Source organism: Cyprinodon tularosa, unplaced genomic scaffold (genome assembly GCF_016077235.1).
Source record: "Cyprinodon tularosa strain WSP-4 unplaced genomic scaffold, ASM1607723v1 ctg70, whole genome shotgun sequence".
Lineage (NCBI taxonomy): Eukaryota > Metazoa > Chordata > Actinopteri > Cyprinodontiformes > Cyprinodontidae > Cyprinodon > Cyprinodon tularosa.
Genome location: NW_024039452.1, coordinates 878024 through 899757, shown reverse-complemented (window position 1 = coordinate 899757; position 21734 = coordinate 878024). Strand labels below are relative to the sequence as shown.

The 21734-nt window shown below is 39.1% G+C and overlaps 1 protein-coding gene across 2 annotated transcripts in view; it reads right to left on the bottom strand.

Annotated features, from left to right (window-relative positions):
- LOC119772167 (RAS guanyl-releasing protein 2-like) overlaps positions 1–21734 on the bottom strand; it is a 121353-nt gene that overhangs the window by 9503 nt on the left and 90116 nt on the right. For both annotated transcript variants that reach the window (XM_038268491.1, XM_038268492.1), the window contains exon 14: positions 2539–2575. In XM_038268491.1, coding sequence (XP_038124419.1) covers positions 2539–2575 — 37 coding nt within the window. The remainder of the gene's footprint in view (positions 1–2538; positions 2576–21734) is intronic.

The following is a 21734-nucleotide window of genomic DNA, read 5'->3' as shown; positions in this document are numbered from 1 at the left end:
CACACACAGTCAGAGTCCTCCCACTCCTGCACTGCGCCACAGTGGGTGATTCATTTCAATTACACCCCTGGAGCTCTGTCTCCCTCTCAGAGTACAGCCTAACAATGGTAATGGGGATGAATGGCTGTGGGGCTCTCTCATTGACTTCCTCTGGTCTCATTAATGGAACAAGCCAGAACACACTGAAACTCCCAGTCAGAGTACAGGACTTGTGGATATGATATTGGAAAGTGTGGGGGTCCAGGGGAGTGGGTGGGTAATGTGTGTTTGTGGATGTACCCACTGCAGATATATATTGGGCCTTTTTTAAAAGTGTGCTTGTATTTGACTTACACTTAGCCTTCTTTGTAATATCAAAAGCTAAATATGGGTTGGGCTGTCTTTTATTAACATACATAAAGCCTTATTTTATTGGGTTAATAAAAAGGGATGTTCTTTATTAATATAGTTTCAGTTATTCATAACCCTGCAGTTATACCTGTAGGAGTTTGGATGGAAAACATAACCTTAGACCAAGAGCAATTCAGTGAGACTCATAACAATGTAGCTGTTCCTTTTTTGAAAGCTTGCTTGAACCTTCTAATCTGTATGGAGGATAAAAAGTGCCAAAATTAAATAAATAAATACAGCATTAAATAAATAATTAAATGTGTCAATAATTAATTAAATGTGGAATTAAATAAATAAATGTGTCATTCATTAATTAAAACCACGTCACCAATATAAAGTGCCACAATTAAATAGATAAATACAGCGATAAACAATTAATAAAATGTGTAATTCATTAAATAAATAAGGAAGTAAATATTTAAATGTGTCATTAATTTAATAAAATACGTCTTCATTTTATTAAAAAAATATATATAATTATTTCAGTGTGCATTTAATTATTTCATGGTCCTGTGTCGCAGTGCATCGAAACCATTAAAAGAATCTGTCAAACTCCCCCATCAAAGTTAGGGGGCGGTTATCTAACACCTGATTGGTCACCCTGCACATTAAGGCGAAGCAAATCAATTACAGAGACTGTGATCCACAGGTAGTGAACATACTGTGATACAGTAGGTGGCAACTCGATTCCCGTTAACCCCGCCCTCTAACTTTGATGGGTGAGTTTGACAGATTCTTTTAATGGTTTCAATGCACTGCGACACAGGACCATGAAATAATTAAATGCACACTGAAATAATTATATATATTTTTTTAATGAAATGAAGACGTATTTTATTAAATTAATGACACATTTAAATATTTACTTCCTTATTTATTTAATGAATTACACATTTTATTAATTGTTTATCGCTGTATTTATTTATTTATTTAATTGTGGCACTTTATATTAGTGACGTGGTTTTAATTAATGAATGACACATTTATTTATTTAATTCCACATTTATTTAATTATTGACACATTTAATTATTTATTTAATGCTGTATTCATTCATTTAATTTTGGCACTTTTTATCCTCCATAAAGCTGGAGTTGCTTTTGACTTTAGTAATGTGAAAGAAATGTAAAAGTCCAAAGGTTTTGAATAGGAATTAAGTTAGTGCTAAAGATCCAATTAGTCTTTGAGTTAACATGTCTCTTTCTTGTCTCCGGCATACATGGTGGAGAGTGTTCTGAATGTAACGACCCTAGGAAACATTAATTACTTTGGCTGCTATGCAACGGAAACATTTGATGACAGTTTGCCAACGATTTAATAAGCAATGTTTAGCAAACCTGAAGGCCTGAAAGAATGAGGAGACTGTTGATAAAGGAAACACAAAGGGAAACGATAAATGTTATTTAAATGCTTATCCCTTTATGGAAAGGCTGAGCAGAACATCTACATATTACATCTGAACAACGGTATAAAAGGTATGTTGTAAGTAAATGCAAAAAAACACTAACAGTCATGTGATAGAGCATTAGACCCTTCTGAGAGTAAATTGACAGTGGTCAATTGTCTAATTCAATCCCCTCCCCCAAGGCTGCAGCAAATAAAAACTTCTGATTTGCATTTAAGATCTGCAATCTCTTCTTGAGCTTTTCATTAAATTTCTAATGCAGTGTTGCTCTATTTTCAGAGTCTAGCATCTGTAGTTTATCACTAACTTGGCACAAACCTCTGACAGCATCTCCCAAGAGGAAAGGAGCAGTCTAAGTCGTTGTTTATGAAAGGAGTGTTGAAGGGTGAGAAGGTGTTTGGAGGTAGCTGGCCTATCTCTGTGCATTTGTGAAAAGAGCAGGATATCTCAAACACTAGTGTTTACGGAGGCCTGGGAGGGCAAATGATTCCCTCTAGTGTTTATTGAGGTCTCAGCTGATGGAGCAAATCCGACCGCTAGCGACAAGGCCTTATGTGTGGACATCAAGTAAAACAGTGTGATCCTATATACCGGTTATGGGATTATGACTCTGTGTGTTGTTGACATTTGCTCTGTAGATACGCATTTTGTGTTAGATGGGAAATCAATGGGATCAAGAGATTCTCTGGAGGCTGCAGCCTTCCGAGTGGAACGAGAACATCTGCTCAGTGAATTGCTGCCTTACCTTTACACTTGTAGCCTTGTTTGTAAAAACCCCATATCTAGGAAAAAAGGACAAAAAAAAGCAGAAGGTTGACAAATTAAAATATTTGCTTGAAAGGAAATAGATTGAGAAACACAAGTATGCATTGACTGGTTCACCATACTGCAATTAAAGAATCAGTAAGACCTAGACAAGACAACGTTTATTGTCATTTTATACAGCTTTCAGACAGTGAATTCAGACAGCAGCTTAGCAGTGATATGTAAAATTCCATTTCAACCAGTGCAGCAGTGATCCCATGTAAACAGTGTGGGAGAAAAAACATGCAAAAACGCATTGATATGGAAATTCAGAGAATTAATATATATGATGCCAATTCAGTGTTTTTGGTTTTGTGTTATCAGTGTGATACAGAGTCTGCGACATGATTTAAAGTCTTTTTAACAGTTCAGCTGTCTGATGACACTGGAAAAGAAGCTGTTGCAAAATCTGCCTCTTCCCAGAGGGTAGCAGGGAGAACAGTCCATGGTGGGGGTGTGAGGGGTCATTGATCATGTTATGGGGTTGGGACATGTAACCCTGGAATGAAATGTCTTAAATGGAGGGAAGAGGAGCCTTGATCTTCTCTACTGTTCTCACCACTCTTCTCACTTTCTTTCAGTCTGAGGTGCTGCAGCCTCCACGCCACACAATGCTTCTGTAGGAGGTTGTGAGGATGGGTGTGAGCAGATGGACTCTCCAGTGAGGTGGTTTTAACGTTCCAGGTGAGGTTGTCTGTAATGTGCACCCCCAGGAATTTTGTGATGCTGACCACCTCTACAGCTGAGCTGTTGATGAGCAGTGGAGCGTGGTTAGGCCGATTATTCCTGAAGTCGACGATGATCTCCTTTGTTTTATCCACATTCAGGATCAGATTGTTGTCTCTGTACCAGTCCGCCAGCGGCTCCATCTCCTCTCTGGAGATCTGGTTGTTGTCGTCTCTGATGAGGCCCACCAACGTAGTGTCGTCTGCCAACTTGTGGTTGGTGGGGAACCTGGGGGCGCAGTCGTGTGTCATCAGAGTAAACAGCAGGGGGCTCAGGATGCAGCCCTGAGGGGAGTTTGTGCTTAGGGTGATGATATCAGAGGTGTTCTGATGGTGTACAACCTGGACTGATTGAGGTCTGTTTGTGAGTCTAGCAGCCAATTACAGAGGCGTGTCTTTTAAGCCCAGCTGTTCCAGTTTAACTATCAGATGCTGTGGGATGATGGTGTTGAGCACCAAAATGAAGACCAGAATCAGCATCTGCACATGGGTGTTCTTCTCCTCCAGGTGTGCTAGCCTCAGTTGAAGTGCAGAGGAGAGGGCATCCTCAGAGGAGTGGTTCCGTCAGTGGGCAAACTGGAACGGGTTGTTGTCAAGACTGGAATATACGGGTCCAGTCAATACTGGAAGATAATTAATTTACCCAAATATTTTGATCTTTTTTTGTTGATTTACTGTATTTTGACAATAAGGCAATTCAAAGTAAAGTTTCTAATGTTTACTTCAATTTCCCATATATCTAGAACCCTTATCTCTGCATACCTCTTCTTGGGAAATATGCAGAGATCATCAGAAAAGTAAGTACACCTAAATGTAAGGACATTGGGTTTATAAGCCATACCTATAAGCAGTTTATCATCTCAGATGATAGATAACCCTAACACTAGTGGTGAGACACCAAAGGTCAGTAGATTTATAACGACTTCCTGTTGAGACGGACCTCAGCCAATTGGGAAAACCTGGCAGTTCTACCAGTGTGTACTTCCAGCATTTATTTTAAAAATGCCAGCATCCTGCCCTGCAGTACAGTACTCTATCAGTTTTCTTCCATTTGGTTATGTTCCAATCTCAAACTTTACAATATTTCATCTGCTTTAAATGTGATAGCCCAACACACTATTGTATAACATTAGAACTAGTTATTTTCCATAAAGGGATCAATGCATATTAATTGACATGAATACATGATGTAAATATACAGGATTTCACCGGGGAGGCTAACTTAGTATTAGTAAGTATTAAATAAAATAAAAAAATAGAGTTAACAAGCATTATGAAATGAATTACCTATAAATTGTGAGATATCTATAGCTTAAAGTTACGTAATATATAGTAAACATTACAGTTAGTAAGTAAGTAGTTGCATCTGTGAAACATAAAATATGCAAAACAGTTAGGTTAAAAATGTGAACAATTTTGATCATCTAGCAACAATTGCTGAAGAGATTTCCTGAAACAGTTCAGTGATGTAATATTTCGTATTTCTAATGGTCTGTTCAAAGAATGTGAAGCCCCAACAGAAAATGACAACTGACAGAAAGAACAATGGGCGGCTCTTAAAAGGGGCAAAGAGGAGCCAGATCCCCTTATAGCCGCTCCACTGAAGACATCATAGTGAGTACATTGTTTTATGACGATACAAGCTAGAGTAGAAAACGCAACGAATAAGTCCCTTGAAGTAATACATTTTGGCTGATTACAAAAATCCAGCTGTTGCACTTTCAGTTTACGGTCTTATTAAGATATCATCCCAGTTTTCATCGGCTATACAGGTGCTGGTCATAAAATTAGAATATCATGAAAAAGTAGATTGATTTCAGTAATTCCATTTAAAAAGTGAAACTTGTATATTATATTCATACATTACATACAAACTCATATATTTCAGATGTTTATTTTGTTTAATTTTGATGATTACAAATAACAACAAATGAAAATCTCAAATTCATCATATCAGAAAATTAGAATATTGTGAAAAGGTTCAAAATTGATGGCCCCTGGTGCCACACTCTAATCAGCTAATTAACTCAAACCACCTGCAAAAGCCTTTAAATGGTCTTTCAGTCTAGTTCTATAGGCTACACAATCATGGGGAAGACTGCTGACTTGACAGTTGTCCAAAAGACGACCATCGACACCTTGCACAAGGAGGGCAAGACACAAAAGGTCATCGCTATAGAGGCTGGCTGTTCACAGAGCTCAGTGTCCAAGCACATTAATAGAGAGGCGAAGGGAAGGAAAAGATGTGGTCGAAAAAAGTGTACAAGCAAGAGAGATAACCGCACCCTGGAGAGGATTGTGAAACAAAACCCCTTCAAAAATGTGGGGGAGATTCACAAAGAGTGGACTGCAGCTGGAGTGAGTGCTTCAAGAACCACCACACACAGACGTATGAAAGACATGGGTTTCTGCTGTCGCATTCCTTGTGTCAAGCCACTCTTGAACCACAGACAGCGTCAGAAGCGTCTTGCCTGGGCTAAAGAGAAACAGGACTGGACTGCTGGTGAGTGGTCCAAAGTCATGTTCTCTGATGAAAGTAAATTTTGCATTTCCTTTGGAAATCAAGGTCCCAGAGTCTGGAGGAAAAGAAGAGAGGCACTTCATCCACGTTGCTTGAAGTCCAGTGTAAAGTTTCCACAGTCAGTGATGGTTTGGGGTGCCATGTCATCTGCTGGTGTTGGTCCATTGTGTTTTCTGAGGTCCAGGGTCAACGCAGCCACATACCAGGAAGTTTTAGAGCACTTCATGCTTCCTGCAGCTGACCAACTTTTTGGAGATGCAGATTTCATTTTCCAACAGGACTTGGCACCTGCACACAGTGCCAAAGCTACCAGTACCTGGTTGAAGGACCATGGTATCCCTGTTCTTAATTGGCCAGCAAACTCTCCTGACCTTAACCGCATAGAAAATCTATGGGGTATTGTGAAGAAGAAGATGCAATACACCAGACCCAACAATTCAGAAGAGCTAAAAGCCACTATTAGAGCAACCTGGGCTATCATAACACCTGAGCAGTGCCACAGACTGATCGACTCCATGCCACGCCGCATTGCTGCAGTAATACAGGCCAAAGGAGGCCCAACTAAATACTGAGTGCTGTACATGCTCATACTTTTCATGTTCATACTTTTCAGTTGGCCAACATTTCTATAAATCCTTTGTTTTTATTGGTCTTCAGTAATATTCTAATTTTCTGATATGATGAATTTGAGATTTTCATTTGTTGTCATTTGTAATCATCAAAATTAAACAAAATAAACATCTGAAATATATGAGTTTGTATGTAATGTATGAATATAATATACAAGTTTCACTTTTTAAATGGAATTACTGAAATCAATCTACTTTTTCATGATATTCTAATTTTATGACCAGCACCTGTATCTGAGGTTTCCAGAGCTACAAAAAAAGCTCTTTGGCTTTTTGGTTTTAATGTTTTGTTCTGTGCCACCATGAGTAAGAACCTCCCCCCACACTGGCCCTCCTTATACATTTGGTCTAGAACCACCATTTTTGTTTTTATTGTCAATACAAGGTCAAAAGTAAAGCGCAACGAAATGCACTCTCTGCATTTAACCCATCCCCTTGGGGAGCAGTGCGCTGCCATTTAGCCGTGCCCTGGGGGCATTTTAGAGTTAAGGGTCTTTGCTCAGGGACCCAGATTGGCAGTCTGTGGGAGTGGGTTTCAAAATCACAACCTCAAGATTTCAAGATCTATGCCCCAACCACTAGGCCACCACTCCCCCATTTCCAGTTCCCCTACTAAATGCTTTTATAGTTATTGATAGTACATTTAAAATGTAAGCAGTAGTGGAGTCAAGCTGCAAAGTAAAGCAACTGCAAAAAATTTTTATATGCAAACATCCAAGTAAAAGATGATACTTTTCCAACTCAAAAAGTCATGCTAATGTAACACTTTATAATGAGGATATTGATTAGATTTTTTTAATCCAGAGTCTTTATGGTCAGCTTATAGAGATTTTCTAATGGCTGTAGTGCAGACTGAGAGCATCTTGTTATGCAGTAATTTGTACGAGAAAGCATCACGGCATTTAAATATTATTTTGAAGCTTTAAATTTCATTTTTTTTCTATGCTTGAAATAATTCTGAAGCCCAAGGTAATTGATACACTATATTGCCAAAAGTATTTGCTCACCTGCCTTGACTCACATATGAGCTTAAGTGACATCCCGTTCCTAATCCATAGGGTTCAATATGACGTCGGTCCACCCTTTGCAGCTAGAACAGCTTCAACTCTTCTGGGAAGGCTGTCCACAAGGTTTAGGAGTGTGTTTATGGGAATTTTTGACCATTCTTCCAGAAGCGCATTTGTGAGGTCGCACACTGATGTTGGACGAGAAGGCCTGGCTCTCAGTCTCCGCTCTAATTCATCCCAAAGGTGTTCTATCGGGTTGAGGTCAGGACTCTGTGCAGGCCAGTCAAGTTCATCCACACCAGACTCTGTCATCCATGTCTTTATGGACCTTGCTTTGTGCACTGGTGCACAGTCATGTTGGAAGAGGAAGGGGCCAGCTCCAAACTGTTCCCACAAAGTTGGGAGCATGGAATTGTCCAAAATGTCTTGGTATGCTGAAGCATTCAGAGTTCCTTTCACTGGAACTAAGGGGCCAAGCCCAGCTCCTGAAAAACAACCCCACACCATAATCCCCCCTCAAACAAACTTTACACTTGGCACAATGCAGTCAGACAAGTACCGTTCTCCTGGCAACCGCCAAACCCAGACCCGTCCATCAGATTGCCAGATGGAGAAGCGCGATTCGTCACTCCAGAGAACGCGTCTCCACTGCTCTAGAGTCCAGTGGCGGCGTGCTTTACACCACCGCATCCGACGCTTTGCATTGCACTTGGTGATGTATGGCTTGGATGCAGCTGCTCGACCATGGAAACCCATTCCATGAAGCTCTCTGCGCACTGTTCTTGAGCTAATCTGAAGGCCACATGAAGTTTGGAGGTCTGTAGTGATTGACTTGAGAAAGTTGGCGACCTCTTCGCACTATTCGCGTCAGCATCCGCTGACCCCGCTCCGTCAGTTTACGTGGCCTACCACTTCGTGGCTGAGTTGCTGTCGTTCCCAAACACTTCCATTTTCTTATAATACAGCTGACAGTTGACTGTGGAATATTTAGGAGCGAGGAAATTTCACGACTGGATTTGTTGCACAGGTGGCATCCTATCACAGTTCCACGCTGGAATTCACTGAGCTCCTGAGAGCGACCCATTCTTTCACAAATGTTTGTAAAAACGGTCTGCATGCCTAGGTGCTTGAATTTATACACCTGTGGCCATGGAAGTGATTGGAACACCTGATTCCAATAATTTGGATGGGTGAGCAAATACTTTTGGCAATATAGTGTATATGGTAGCACATTATTTGCAAATAAAAGTAAAGAAAGCAGTTAATGCATTTGCAGCTCAGGCATATTGAATGCACAGTTACTGTAAACTGAGTTTACATATAAATTTCAAGCAGAACTTTCAGAGTCCCCTCTGTTACTTCTCTGCCAGATGCATGAAAAACCTTTGTTTGTTTTCGCTTTGCTTTATAATTATGCACTATTTTACATTGATCAGCTGAATAGATACGTTTTGCAGTTATAGCAGTATGGTAAACATGTCAAGATTTTTTGCAAGAGATTTTAATAGCTGTTGTGCAAAAACATTTGGTTTGGTTACTTTTTCAAATAGATTGCAAAATCATCTAAACAACCTGGAGCTGGGAGGCTCACAGCAAGTAAGATGGTAGCAAAAAAGCTACAAATATTTTTATAATTCAGCAAACACACAAATAACAGAAACACTCCAGTGGTAATATTACACTAGGGAAAGCATCAGTTTATTCTTGGTAAAGGAACCAATGTGTCTTCTAAATACTTGTGCTGCTCTGGTAAAACATTAACTTTTTTAATGTTAAAATGTTTATAATTAGCATATATAGCTGCCAAAACTGAAAATATGATCTTCCAGCTGCAACAGAGCAGGAAGCTTGGCCCTGCAGAGGACAGGGAGGCTAGCTTTGGGAGTAGCTTCAGTGTCCAGAATCAAGAACAGGGCTCTGAGCATTACTTGTAGAATGCTATTCAGTATTTCATGGTAGGTTGGTAAAGTTTACAGTTGCAGTTAGCTAAAAACATTATCCAAAGGTCAGAGCATCAAAAAACGCAAAAAGTTGTAATAATCCGAAAAGAACTATATTTCCTTGTTTTTCAAAGCAATGATGCTGCAGCTGCAAAAAGCAGATGTTGCTGTTTTCAGCTTTGACTGTTGGATTTTGTGCATCAATGTTTGCAAATGTAGAACTATAATTATTGAGAACCCAAAAACTGAAATAAAATAGATGCAATCCTCAGTATTAACTTATTACAAATGTAAACAGACATTACATTATGAAACCACAATCAAATGTGTTATATCCTTGTAGAGTTACATAGTATATGTTTTAAAACTGTTGAAAACAAAACAAGAGTTATGCAAAGTCAAAAACTCGGTTCCAAGAAATAGGAAGCGAGATAACAGAGAGACAAGAAAGAAATTGAGAACAAAGCCGTTTTAAAGGTGAGGAGGATCTGAGAAAGGACGCAGGGGTGACATGATGATGCAGAGTACAGAAGAAGGTAACTGGGGACATCTAGTGACAATATCGGGTAACAGGAAAGAATCTGACTTCAGAAATAAATGTTAGAATATTTGGCAGGTAGAGCATCTTTCAGATAATAGGCTAAAGTGGTCACAGTAAAAGATTACAGCTCATTTTAGATTGGTTCACTTTGGGTTGCCTTGGTTAATTTTCTTCTCTTTGTTCATTGCCTTTCAAAAGAATTTATTCCTTTCGTCCTTGTTCCATATGTCTTTTATTTGAATTTCATGTGTTCAACCGCCTACAAAATGATGAAGAAAACAGTTGCATACAAAGTTTCTGATAACAAGAATTCTGAAAATCACGCTGCAATTCCTTCCTAACTGCAACCGAAGGGAATTAGTTGTGCTGGATTTCTTTTCATTTAGAGGTGTTAGATTAAATACCTTTAAATTCTGCTATGAAATTATATTCATACTATGAAGGCTAAAAATGACTTGAGGCCAATAAATCCAAAGGCAATGAAGACTTTTTCAGGGTAACATTATTCTTATTATATTATATTTAGATAGTCATTATGCTTCATAATCAGTTTATTTTATTGTTGTTCGTTTGTTCTTAACCCTAATTCCATAATTTTAATGTGTATTACTTCTAATTGTAAATGGTTATCCTTTGATGTATTGCTATTTTGGGCTGTGTCCTACTCTGTAAAACTGAAATCTAAGTAAGTCACATTTTTTCTTTAGATTAGTGTATTTTCCCCTTTATTTGAGCAGATAATCAAATGTAAGAAAAACACAACTATATGATCTTATTTCAAGTGCATAACATCTAATTATCATATCTTAAGGCGGTCAATGCCAATTCCATTGGCAGATCATCCTATCTATCTCTTTAAATTAAGGGCAAATACAGTAATCTTAGTACATATTTACTTATTTTTAGATCTGTTTTTCTCTCATCTATGATAATAAGATGTTTTTCCACAGTTTTCATCTATTTTTATTGCTTTGTGGGAGTTTTTGTTGTTTTATTTTTTTCACTTGAGTATACTTTGCTTAAAATAATTTCTGACATCTAATTCAGGCCTATTTTTCTTTTGTTCTCAGTCTTCACCAGCATAGATTTAGCTTATTGTTGTACAACTAAGTTAATTCTTACCCACTGCAAAAAATGTGAATCTAGATAAGTCATTTTTTCTTAAAATAAGCACATTTGTTCTTGAATTGAGGAGGTAAAAGAGATATTTTGCCAATAGAACAAGACAATTTACACTAAAAATAAGAAAACACAATTGCATTGTCTTATTTCAAGTGCATATTATCTAATTATCTTATTTTAAGAGTAAAATTACTAATTCCATTGGCAAACTATCTCATTAACCTGCTCAAATTAAGGGTGAATACACTCAATTTAAGACATTTTTACCTACATTTTTGCAGTGAGCTACCTTCCCTCTGCATATAATGATCATATGTGTTCATGTAATGATCACTCTTCACTGCTTTACAGTGTTCGCCATGCCACGCTTGCAACCATTGTCTGAATCTTTTTATAAAAGATTAAAATTTCCCAAATCTATTATGCTTGTCTGCACTCTGGTCAATCCTAAGAACCATTCTCAAGTCGAAAGCCAGAAAATGCGCAACCAAAACTGAAGCAGGGATCGCATGTATGCAAAAACGATCTGAAAGTAATTAAAAATTTCTTAAATCAAGTGTATTTACCCTTAATTTGAGCAGGTAAATAAGATTGTTTGCCAGTGGAATTAGTATTTTTACACTTAAAATAAGATATTTAGATAATATGCACTTGAAATAAGACTAAGCAATATTTTTTTCTTATTTCAAATGAAAATTGTCTTGTTCCATTGGCAAAGTGTCTCACTTACCTCCTCAATTCAAGAAAAAATGCACTTATTTTAAGAAAAAATGACTAATTTAGATTTACATTTTTTGCAGTGAGAAGAATGACCCAAGGAAAAACATTTTTCTCATTTATTCTTGTTGTAAGTTGTTTTTAGCCTTTTACACAGTATTACAATTTTTATAATCAGTGAAAGAAATAAGTAAAACATTGTGACCTTGGTGTATTTCCTCTTGCACAAATGAGCTGACTTTATAGTTCTTGCTACTTCTACATGCATGGATGAAACTGCATGCTAGTTGCAGCTTTTCCCTCCTGTGAAGCAGCAAACCTAAAGGGCCGGAATGCGATACTCTGTATTTTCTTTTGTTAAAAATAATAGGACCAAAACTGCCCACTGCAAAAATATTCAATAAGAAAAAGTTAACATTTCTTAAATTAATGTTAAACTAATTACCCTTAATTTGAGTAGGTAAAGAAAATGATTTGTCAATGGAATTTTTTTACACTTAAATTAAAATAATTAGATAATATGCAGACAATACAAATTTTATTTTTCTTATTTTAAATCTAAATTGTCTTGTTCCATTAGCAGTGTCTCACTTACCTACTCAGTTCTTCTCCTTTGACTATTTATGCTGATGTTACAAGTAAATTTCTCCACTGTGAGATCAATAAAGTTAATCAATCAATCAATTCAAGAAAAAATGCAGTTATTTTAAGAATAAAAGACTTATTTAGATTGCAACTTATTGCAGAGAGTCCCTCTGTTGTTTGAAATTTGTTTTTGTGACTATTTAATTATATTGCAAATACAATTATTTACCTAGCTTAAATAAACAGTTAAAGACATCCATCACTTCGTATCAGGATGTTCACTAATGAACCTAAATCACTGCTGAATTCATACAGACAGAGAGGAGAGGTACATTAAAGGGAGGGGGCAGAATTGAGGCAGAGCAGAGGGGGTTGATGGGATGGGACGGACAGGTGGAGGGGCCCCAAGATCAAGCGGGTTGCAGGGGAGCGGAGTGGCAGTGGGGGGGGAACAATGACATGAAAGAGTGGAGCTGGAGATCACACACGGCACTGGCACATCTGAGGAGGCACAAAATATCCTGACCTCTCCAAACACACAAGCAACTACAGAGAAGCCATAAGAACAAATACGCCGGCAGCTAGACACGAACACACACACATTCAGACGGGGGCTGTGCAACAAAGAGAAGTTAGTTATGAAACAGATATCTAGACACCGGCATCATCACAGCTCTGCCTACACAGACTGACCTTTGCTGCTGCTGGAGACAGTAAAAGACAATGAAGCACAAACAGAAGTCGGGAATATGCTCACTTGTTACCTTCCTCTGATGGCTAAATGTAAGCTGTGAGAAAGGTGCTGCTTTCAATAGTAAAACGAAAGGCTCATCTGGTAGTAGGTATATCCTCTGTAGGAAATATTTACAGTAGAAGCTAGGGTTGTCAAAAGTATCGATACTCAAAAAAGTATCGATCCTGAAACGTTGTATCAGGATACAATACTCATTTTCAAAAGTATCGATACAGCCATCTAAAGTGCAGAATAGTGGAAAATGCACTTTCAGAACATTGTGTGATTGAATAATTCTGTGCATTTTTCAGTTTCAGACTTTTTTTGTAACAGGTGCTGCTGCTGAGAATTATTTTTGCTTCTTAACTGGTTGGCTAGTGTCATTGTTACAGTATGTCTGCAAAACATAGCCAAGGAAGGAACATTTAATTTTAGTTTTGTAAGTTTTTTATCAAGCTTGCTTAATATTGTGCACAGCATACAAGCTCAAAATATTATTCTTATTGTTTTTTTATTTATTTCTTGTATTTTTTTTAGTAATGAAAATATTTCTGTTGAATTTTAGAGTCTTTGTTTTTATCCTTGTGGTATTGAAAATGGTATCGAGTATCGAATATTTTACTTAGTATCGGTATCGAGTTGAAAAGTTTAGTATCGTGACAACCCTAGTAGAAGCTTTGATGGGCCCTTGGCTGGTCCCCCACAATTCATTTATGATCAATTATTTTAAGATAAGATATTCTTTCTGTCATGATTTGTGGACATTAAGATCTAAAGAGAAGCGTTATCTCCTGGTCAGATCCTGAAATTCATTGAAAGAGTGGAGTCAAAAATATGGACGCCCAGGAGAAGACCAGTGTCTGGAAGTTGGAGGGGATTTTGCTGGGAGCTGCAGGGAAATGGGCCGCCATTTGGCTGGCTGGGAAGGACTGTTTTGAATGGCTGCAACAGTATGTCATTGCTTTTTTTCCCACTAGCTTTGAATCTGCATTTTAAGTATGAATAGTGGAGTTCGTTTCTAGCCCACACTGTCTACATCAGGGGTCACCAACATGGTGCCTGAGGGCACCAAGGGGCCCTCAAGGACCACAAGAGGTGCCCTTAGAGTCTTCTGAAAATAGAACAACTCAACAGTGAGCTACGTTTGAAATTTCATTGTATTCTGTTGCTCTTCTTTTTTTAATTGGGTTATAGAACATTTCATAATTTAATCATATATGGCATTGAAGCATTTATAGAGATTTCAAAATGAAAATGTCTAAAAGAAAATTATAAATTTAAAGAAACGATCAAGATATGTTTATGATGTATGAAATTTAGGTGAACGTTGACCCTTGCAATCCATGGGTCAGTATTGGTAGCCCTTCCTGTGACTCAGTGCCCCTGAATTAGCCCTCAACTGTAAAAAGGTTGGTGAGCGCTGGTCTACATGTTTGAGTTTCGATTCATAAAAACTAACCTGGGGAGGCCTGCTACTGTCAGATTCAGAGACATTCAGTAGAATGGCTTAACGGTTGATACGGTTTAAGATGGATTCTCATGTTTTTGTTAGTGGACTACAAGAATTAAGCCTGCAGGCAAGTTTACATAAACACAGCAAGACACTTTCTTGTTTAGTTTGATCATCTTTGTTAAGTAAAGGTCACTTTTTTTATGGGCATAGTAAATATTACCCCCAGCTGAGAGAACAGCTGAACAGCCTCCTCTAACTATTTCCTCATCTCAGATTTCTAAATTTAAGAAAGCTCTTCACATCATTTTTGTTTATTCTTTTACCAAAATTCCTGAATAAGAAAACTGCGTTACTTAGCAAGCATGCCCAGTTCACCCCTTGGGGATTATTTGAAGATTTGACCTTGAAATTAAACTCTATAATCCTAATTCTTTTGTTCTTCTGCTTTGCTATGTAAATCATGCAGTTGAATCAAATAAACCTGGAATCTTTGCATAATGTTTTGGGTTTGATTGGGAAGAAAATGTTTACATGGTTTGAACATATTCTAGGGTAGGGTAGTTTGCCTGCTGGGGCCACCCTGTAAGAGGATTGCTTTATTAGTAGCTTCATTAATATTCATTAATAACCCCACACCATTATTCTTCCACCACACTCTTACATTCTTCAGTGTGTTATATTAGCAGATGAACATCAAAAGGTTGATGCAATGGATTTACAAAAACAATTGGTTTGATCTTATTTTGTATGTTTTCTATACTGTCTATGCTTCTAATGCCAGACAGCAGACTTATATATTACTTAGATTGTTTCTTATTTTTTTTCCTCTCTGGTGTATTTCTTTGCCATATGAGGGTTTAAAACCAATGTGAATTTTAAAGATAAGTTGCTTCTATAAATGAACAAATTTTTATGCAAATGCACCTTATCTAATAGGATTACGCTGGGTTTTATTTAGGAGGTGACAGAATTACAAAAAAAAAGCTAAATAATATGACTGAGTCTGTGGTTAGGTGTTACAATGTGAAAAAAAATCCCTCTAATCTGGGCAAGTGTGATTTAGGAATTATGATAAAATTAAAACTTTACTGAGTAAATGTACCTATACATATGTAAAAAAAAAAAAAAAAAAAGACTCTCTCTTGGTTGAAAGAAGATGCGAAATACAAGCTCTGGAAAGGATTATATAGACGTGACTGGACTGGACTGAACTGAACAGAAGTCAGCAGCCAGCAGTTCTTTTAGAGCTCTGGTATTCACTGCATTAAAGTTGCAAATAGCATTGAAATTGTAATAGCTTTAAATACATCAACTCAACTTTATTGTCAAATGTGCTACACTGTAAACAGATGAAATTGCAGTCCTCTCAACCCCATGGTGCATAATAAAATACAATGAACCATAGCACAAAAAAAACCAAAAACCTAAGATATAAAAATAAATATAGGTATCTGCTCGGATAAATAAAAATCTAACAATGAACTAGTTTAAATACTAAAGACGATTACAAATGTGCAGATGGGAAGTGTAACAGTAAATTTTTACAAAGTAACATTACAGTGGTCCTGATGGATGACTAATGCAAACAGTCAATGTAAACGATGTAACTGTAACATGTACAGCAATTATTATTACTGTACAGTACAGTGGCTATAGTGCAAATAATGCAGATGGTAGCATGAGCTGAGTAGCAGTCATGATGTCTGCAGTGCAAATAGTGGTGCAAATGATGCTTATGGCGTTACATGCGAATTTAAAATCTAACAAGGGGAAAAGGGTGAGGATTGTTTTGTGTTTCAGAATACGATGTATCTTTAGTGTTTTTAAGCCCCCGTCTTCATCTGCGTGATTATCAGTGTTTGTTGTTTCTTTATAAACAAACTGGGATCCAGCCGGAGAGAGAGCCTCTCCATAATCTTAATTTTTTTATGTTTTGCTGTAGCTGTTACATCATGTCATAATCAATATGTTTGGAAGTAATATGTCAGTTTGGAGAAATAAAAAGGTAGAAGGTACACATATGGGTGTTCTAGTTTAGCAAGTAAAGTAAGAAGTCCCTAGAAAAATAAAAACTAGTACAGATAGTGGGAAAAACTACTTACAGGAACTAACTATTTATACAAAAAACATTTTTATTATTGTATTTATAATATTACAATACAATAATAATCATAGTATTATACAATAATTATTTTATTTTCCCTAGACTCCATAACCACCACTGTTCCCAACAACCTCAATAAGTTGTTAAATTCATGCTGATTTTGCAGTTTCTACCTCAGTCAATTAAATAACATGCTGCTGTAAGTTTGCACATCTCTGATGTTGCTGCTATTTCCAAATATCCATTACCACAAAAATGTCTATAGCTGTATATTAGTTATATATTCTCGAGGTGCACAGTTTTATATTGTTAAAACATTTACAGTACAGTATTTTATTTGTTTATTTTTTAACTCTTCACTATTAGATTATTCTTATACATTTTTCTAAGTTCATTGTTTGTGTGATCATTTTTCTATAATCCGTTTGCTGCTATAAACACCAGAATTTCCCATTTATGGGTCAATAAAGGGATTTTCTATTCTATTCTATATACTATTATTAATCAGCAATCAATAGAGGTGTCAAGTAAAGTCAAGTAATGTTGTATTTGTCGCAACCTTAACAAAAATTGTGAATTTTTTCAGAAAGGACATTAAATGTCTTTTTGTTTGCAGACTTGCATCACTTTTGAAAACCCAACTGAATCAAAAGTTGCTGTTTTCATGTTCAGATCATTGGCCCTGGAGCAGGAACAGCAAGTCTGACCTCATAACTTCTTCATATTACTTGTAGCACTGTGTGACTTTGGCCTGAATATATATTACAACATACATGACTAGCAGGAGTTGGTTGTTTTGGGCTATTTATCTCCTCCCCCCCCAATATATATTATGCTTTTAAATATACAAATAAAGAATACTGTTAATACTACCCTTGTTTATGTATAAACCTATGATTGTTAGAATAGAATAGAATAGAATAGAATTCAACTTTATTGTCATTGCACTGTCACAAGTACAAGCAACGAAATGCAGTTATTGCCAGCGTCTACTATAAGTGTTTGCTAAAGTATCTAAGCCTAATGAATGAGACGGATTTGTTTAAAATAGCTGAATAAGATGTGTGGAGTGTAGATATATTTCCTTCCATATAACATAAATAACTCTGTATTATAATTTAATCAGAAGGCTTTTTATCTCTCAATAATCAATCTACTATAAATTCTCCTAAACTAACACCATTGCATGTTTTTCAGTCAAAACACTCCAATGTTATTCTAAATTCCATCTGAAATCACTTGTACAGTTTTCTTTTTTTTATCAGAACACCTCTTCTGCTGGAAGGACAGCTCAGGATGATATCGACCTCATTACAAAAGAGTCTATAAAAACGAAGGACGATCACATCTTGAGTTGATCAAGCGAGTCATTCAAAGAGCTACTTCAGCATCCTTAGGCATCAATACCTCAATTGTCTTCTATTTGACATTCAACTTTAACAAATGTTAAAAAAACAGTGTGATAGAGATGTTAAGTTAAGAGGGAAATCTCTCTAATTATAGGAGCCAAAGCGCACTAAATGGTATTTTTATTTGTAAGAGGCTCATATTTACCTTTATTGTGTTTATATGTTCAGTTTTATTCAGCCAAGAGCCTGATTTCAGTAATAAGTACTATTATTATTTGCTGTGTTATTTGATATATTAAGTATGAGGAAAGGTTTAATTTAGACCTATATTAGTCTACTATCGGTTTGCCTGCGTACTGTCCTCACAGGTTTTTCGGCAGCGTTTGTCTTTCCGTGTTAGTACGCCGGAAGTAACGAGTAGGAACGGAGGCTAAACAGTTTTTGTGCCGTAGCCGTTTTTATAAGTTTATTAGGGCGGTATCAGCCAACTTTGGATATTTTCAACCGTGGTTTAACCTTGGATCACTCCTGTAACGGAATAAACCTGTGGAACAAAATAAATGTTCGTCTGACGTTCTTTACATCGGAGCACTGTGAAGTTCTTCACGGCTAACAATTTAGCCGCTACAGCACGAGTAACATAAACAACGTCTCGTTTACCTTCGGCCCTCACACTAATGTACATCAGAACAGTACAGTAACTCAATAAGTAAAAAATATACAGCTTCATAGAAAATTGGCAATGCTTCGTAGGATGTTTTCAGAGAAACCATTTACATTTCATAACCATCAACAGGCACTCCAAGCACAACTTTCTTCTTTTTTTTTTGGTCAAACTGCTGCCTAGGGGGTATCTCTACAGACCATTGTATTACCCTGAATGCAAGATCAAGTATTCGTGGGACGGTATGTCCTGAAATATCCCCAGCACATACAAGGTGGGAATGATTGTAAAAATGCAGCAGCTGCTCTAACAAGCTTAAAGAAGACTGCTGGGGGTTTTTTTTAAACTGATTTTTTTGCTCCTGAGCTCCTACCATTAGTAATGGCTACTACTGACATCACTGCCGGAAGATGTCAGGAGTGAGGTGTTACTATATTTAGGCAAAACGACGCAAATTATTGTTTTTATTTTTTTTATTGATTAACGCTAAATTCATTAAATCACAGCGAATGTATTCGTTTATGTATAGACAATCATCCATTGATTATTCCTTGCTGACCAGACTTCTCCTTTAAGCAAAGTGAAAAGATTCTTTGTTGGACAGACTTCGGAGCCATGCAACAATTTCAAAGCCAGCCTACTTTATCCTAACCTGATTAGCTGATTGGCCTATGTTGGTGATAGACGGGCCAAATAAACCAATCAGATCAACAAAGCATATGACATAACAGAGCGACGACGAAGAGGAGCCAATTAATAGATCAAACTCTTGCCGAAACCAGTCGGGAGAAGAGCAAAAACATCTTTTCCTCTGAGAAAAGCCTCCAGAGCAGTGTTTAGCTCTTCTGTCAGTGAAGAAATACTCTGTAATTCCGATAAAACTTGCTCGATAGCCACGCTAACGCTAGTTTCATCGGCTAAAGCCGCCATGTTGTTTAGACTGAACTGTCGCGCTTCTCGTTGCGTCACACCTCAACCCGCCTCAAAGCCAATGCTGATTGTCCGTTCATTTGGTGAACGGCTCCAAATTTTCTTCAACGGAGAGTCTCCAGACTGATTAGCGAGTGAAATCTTGAAAGCTCGCGAGATCAGGATGGTCTCACGAGGCTAACTTTATCCACTCCTAAACCAACATAATAAAGTCTGTTTAGGAGGATTGACCCGTTGAAACCCCTAATAATTAGTACCAAAGTTTAGCCTTAAGTTTATTTAAAATGCAGTTCTTTTTCATAATATTCACTCGGTGTCTCGCTATGGGATGCAGCCTCCTGCAGCCCTGATAGAAGCATCTATCTCAATCTGCCAATCCTGATTGGCCGGTGGAAGTGCCCGTCATACGCCACGCCCCGTAGCTCCGACTACTAAAGCGTGTGCGGATCACGGCACTCCAATTCAAAACCTCTTCTCACCTGAGAGCTTATCTCACGTCGGAGCCTTCGCTAGCTTAACTGCCCACAGACGGACCTTGCTAGTTTCCGTCGCCGGACGCTAGCACTGTGCTCTGGCTTCTGCCCTGTCCGCTCACTCCAGACCGGACCGGTAACCTTTTGTCTCTCTTCCTGGTGGAATCCCTCTCGGCTCCTCTCCACGGACGCTCGAGTCGGACGAGCATTTGGCACACCAGCTACTTCCTCGACCCCGCCACGCTAGCACGCCAGCTAGCTACGGTTCATTTCCCTACCAGCACTCCAGCTCGTCGGGAAATGGCGGCCATCCAAAACCCCCACGCCAGGGGAGACTACCGTCTTTGTGGCTGTGGGAATAAAATTTCAGGGAAAGACACCCACCCGGTGTGCAGTACCTGTCTAGGAGTCGACCACGCCAAGTTGGCCCTAGAAATTCCCGGCTCCTGTGGACACTGCAAAGTGTTCACGGTCAAGAGCCTCAGACGCAGGCTAGCCCGCCAGGTTAGCATCTCGGACCGTGATCCATTCCTCCCCACCGCCGCACAAGGTGCAGCCGCGGAGGAGGACGTGGACACAGTTGGGGAAGCCCCGGAGACTGACTACGACTGGGGTGCCCAGTGCGAGCAGCTCCATGCCCCCCCGTTTCCCGAGGAAGACGTGCTGGAAGTCAGCCCCATGGAGGAGGATGACGACACCTCGTTCCTCATATCAGAGGACGAGGAAGAGGATGACACCTTCATGGCCCCAGCACAGCCTGAGAGGCCTAAACCACCGTGCCCTTCCGCCATGGAAGACAGGGGAGCGAGCTCACCAGCTCCCTCCCTCCATGTGGACCTGCTCGACGTGTGCAAACGCGCGGCAGAGAAGCTGGAGATTCCCTGGCCGGTCGCAATAGCGGAGCCCACCCGGTCCCGCTACGAAGGCAAACGGCTTCCCCTGGCACGAAATGCGGTGAAGCAGCTTCTCCCTGTCTTCCCCGAGTTGCTGACGGAGCTCTCCAAAACATGGACTAGCTGCCCATACAGCAACAGGAGCCCTATTTCGGGCGCAGCATCCCTCGACTGCGAGGCGATGGACGCCCACGGCCTCCTCTCCATGCCTCCGGTGGAAGTCCCGGTAGCTGCGCACCTCTGCCCAGGCAGCGTGAGCCAGCTGTCTGCAGCTTCCCCCAGACGCCCGACGCTGCCAGCTAAGCCCGAAAGGTTCCAGTCTGCGCTGACCGAAAAGGCATACAAAGCAGCAGCCCTCTCGGCCAGAGCCCTCAGCGCCCTCTCCATCCTCACCGCCTACCAAGCGGAGTTGTTTGGCGCGTCTGCTGAGGAGCAAGACCCGGATGCGTGGGAGGAGATGGCGGTCATCGCGGACCTGTCTCTCCGTATCCAACGTGTCGCGGTCCAGGCCACAGGGAAGGTGATGGCAACCCTCGTCGTCCAGGAGCGAGCGCGATGGCTCAGTCTCGCTAACCTGACCGACAGGGAGCGGGATGACATCCTGGATATGCCGATCGTCCCTGAAGGCATCTTCAGCTCTGCATTGGCCACAATGCAGCAAAGATGTGAGGCAAAGAAAAAGGACAACGAGGCCCTCAAACTTTGTCTCCCTCGGAAAGCCCCTGCGCCTTCACCTCCGGTGCAACGCAAA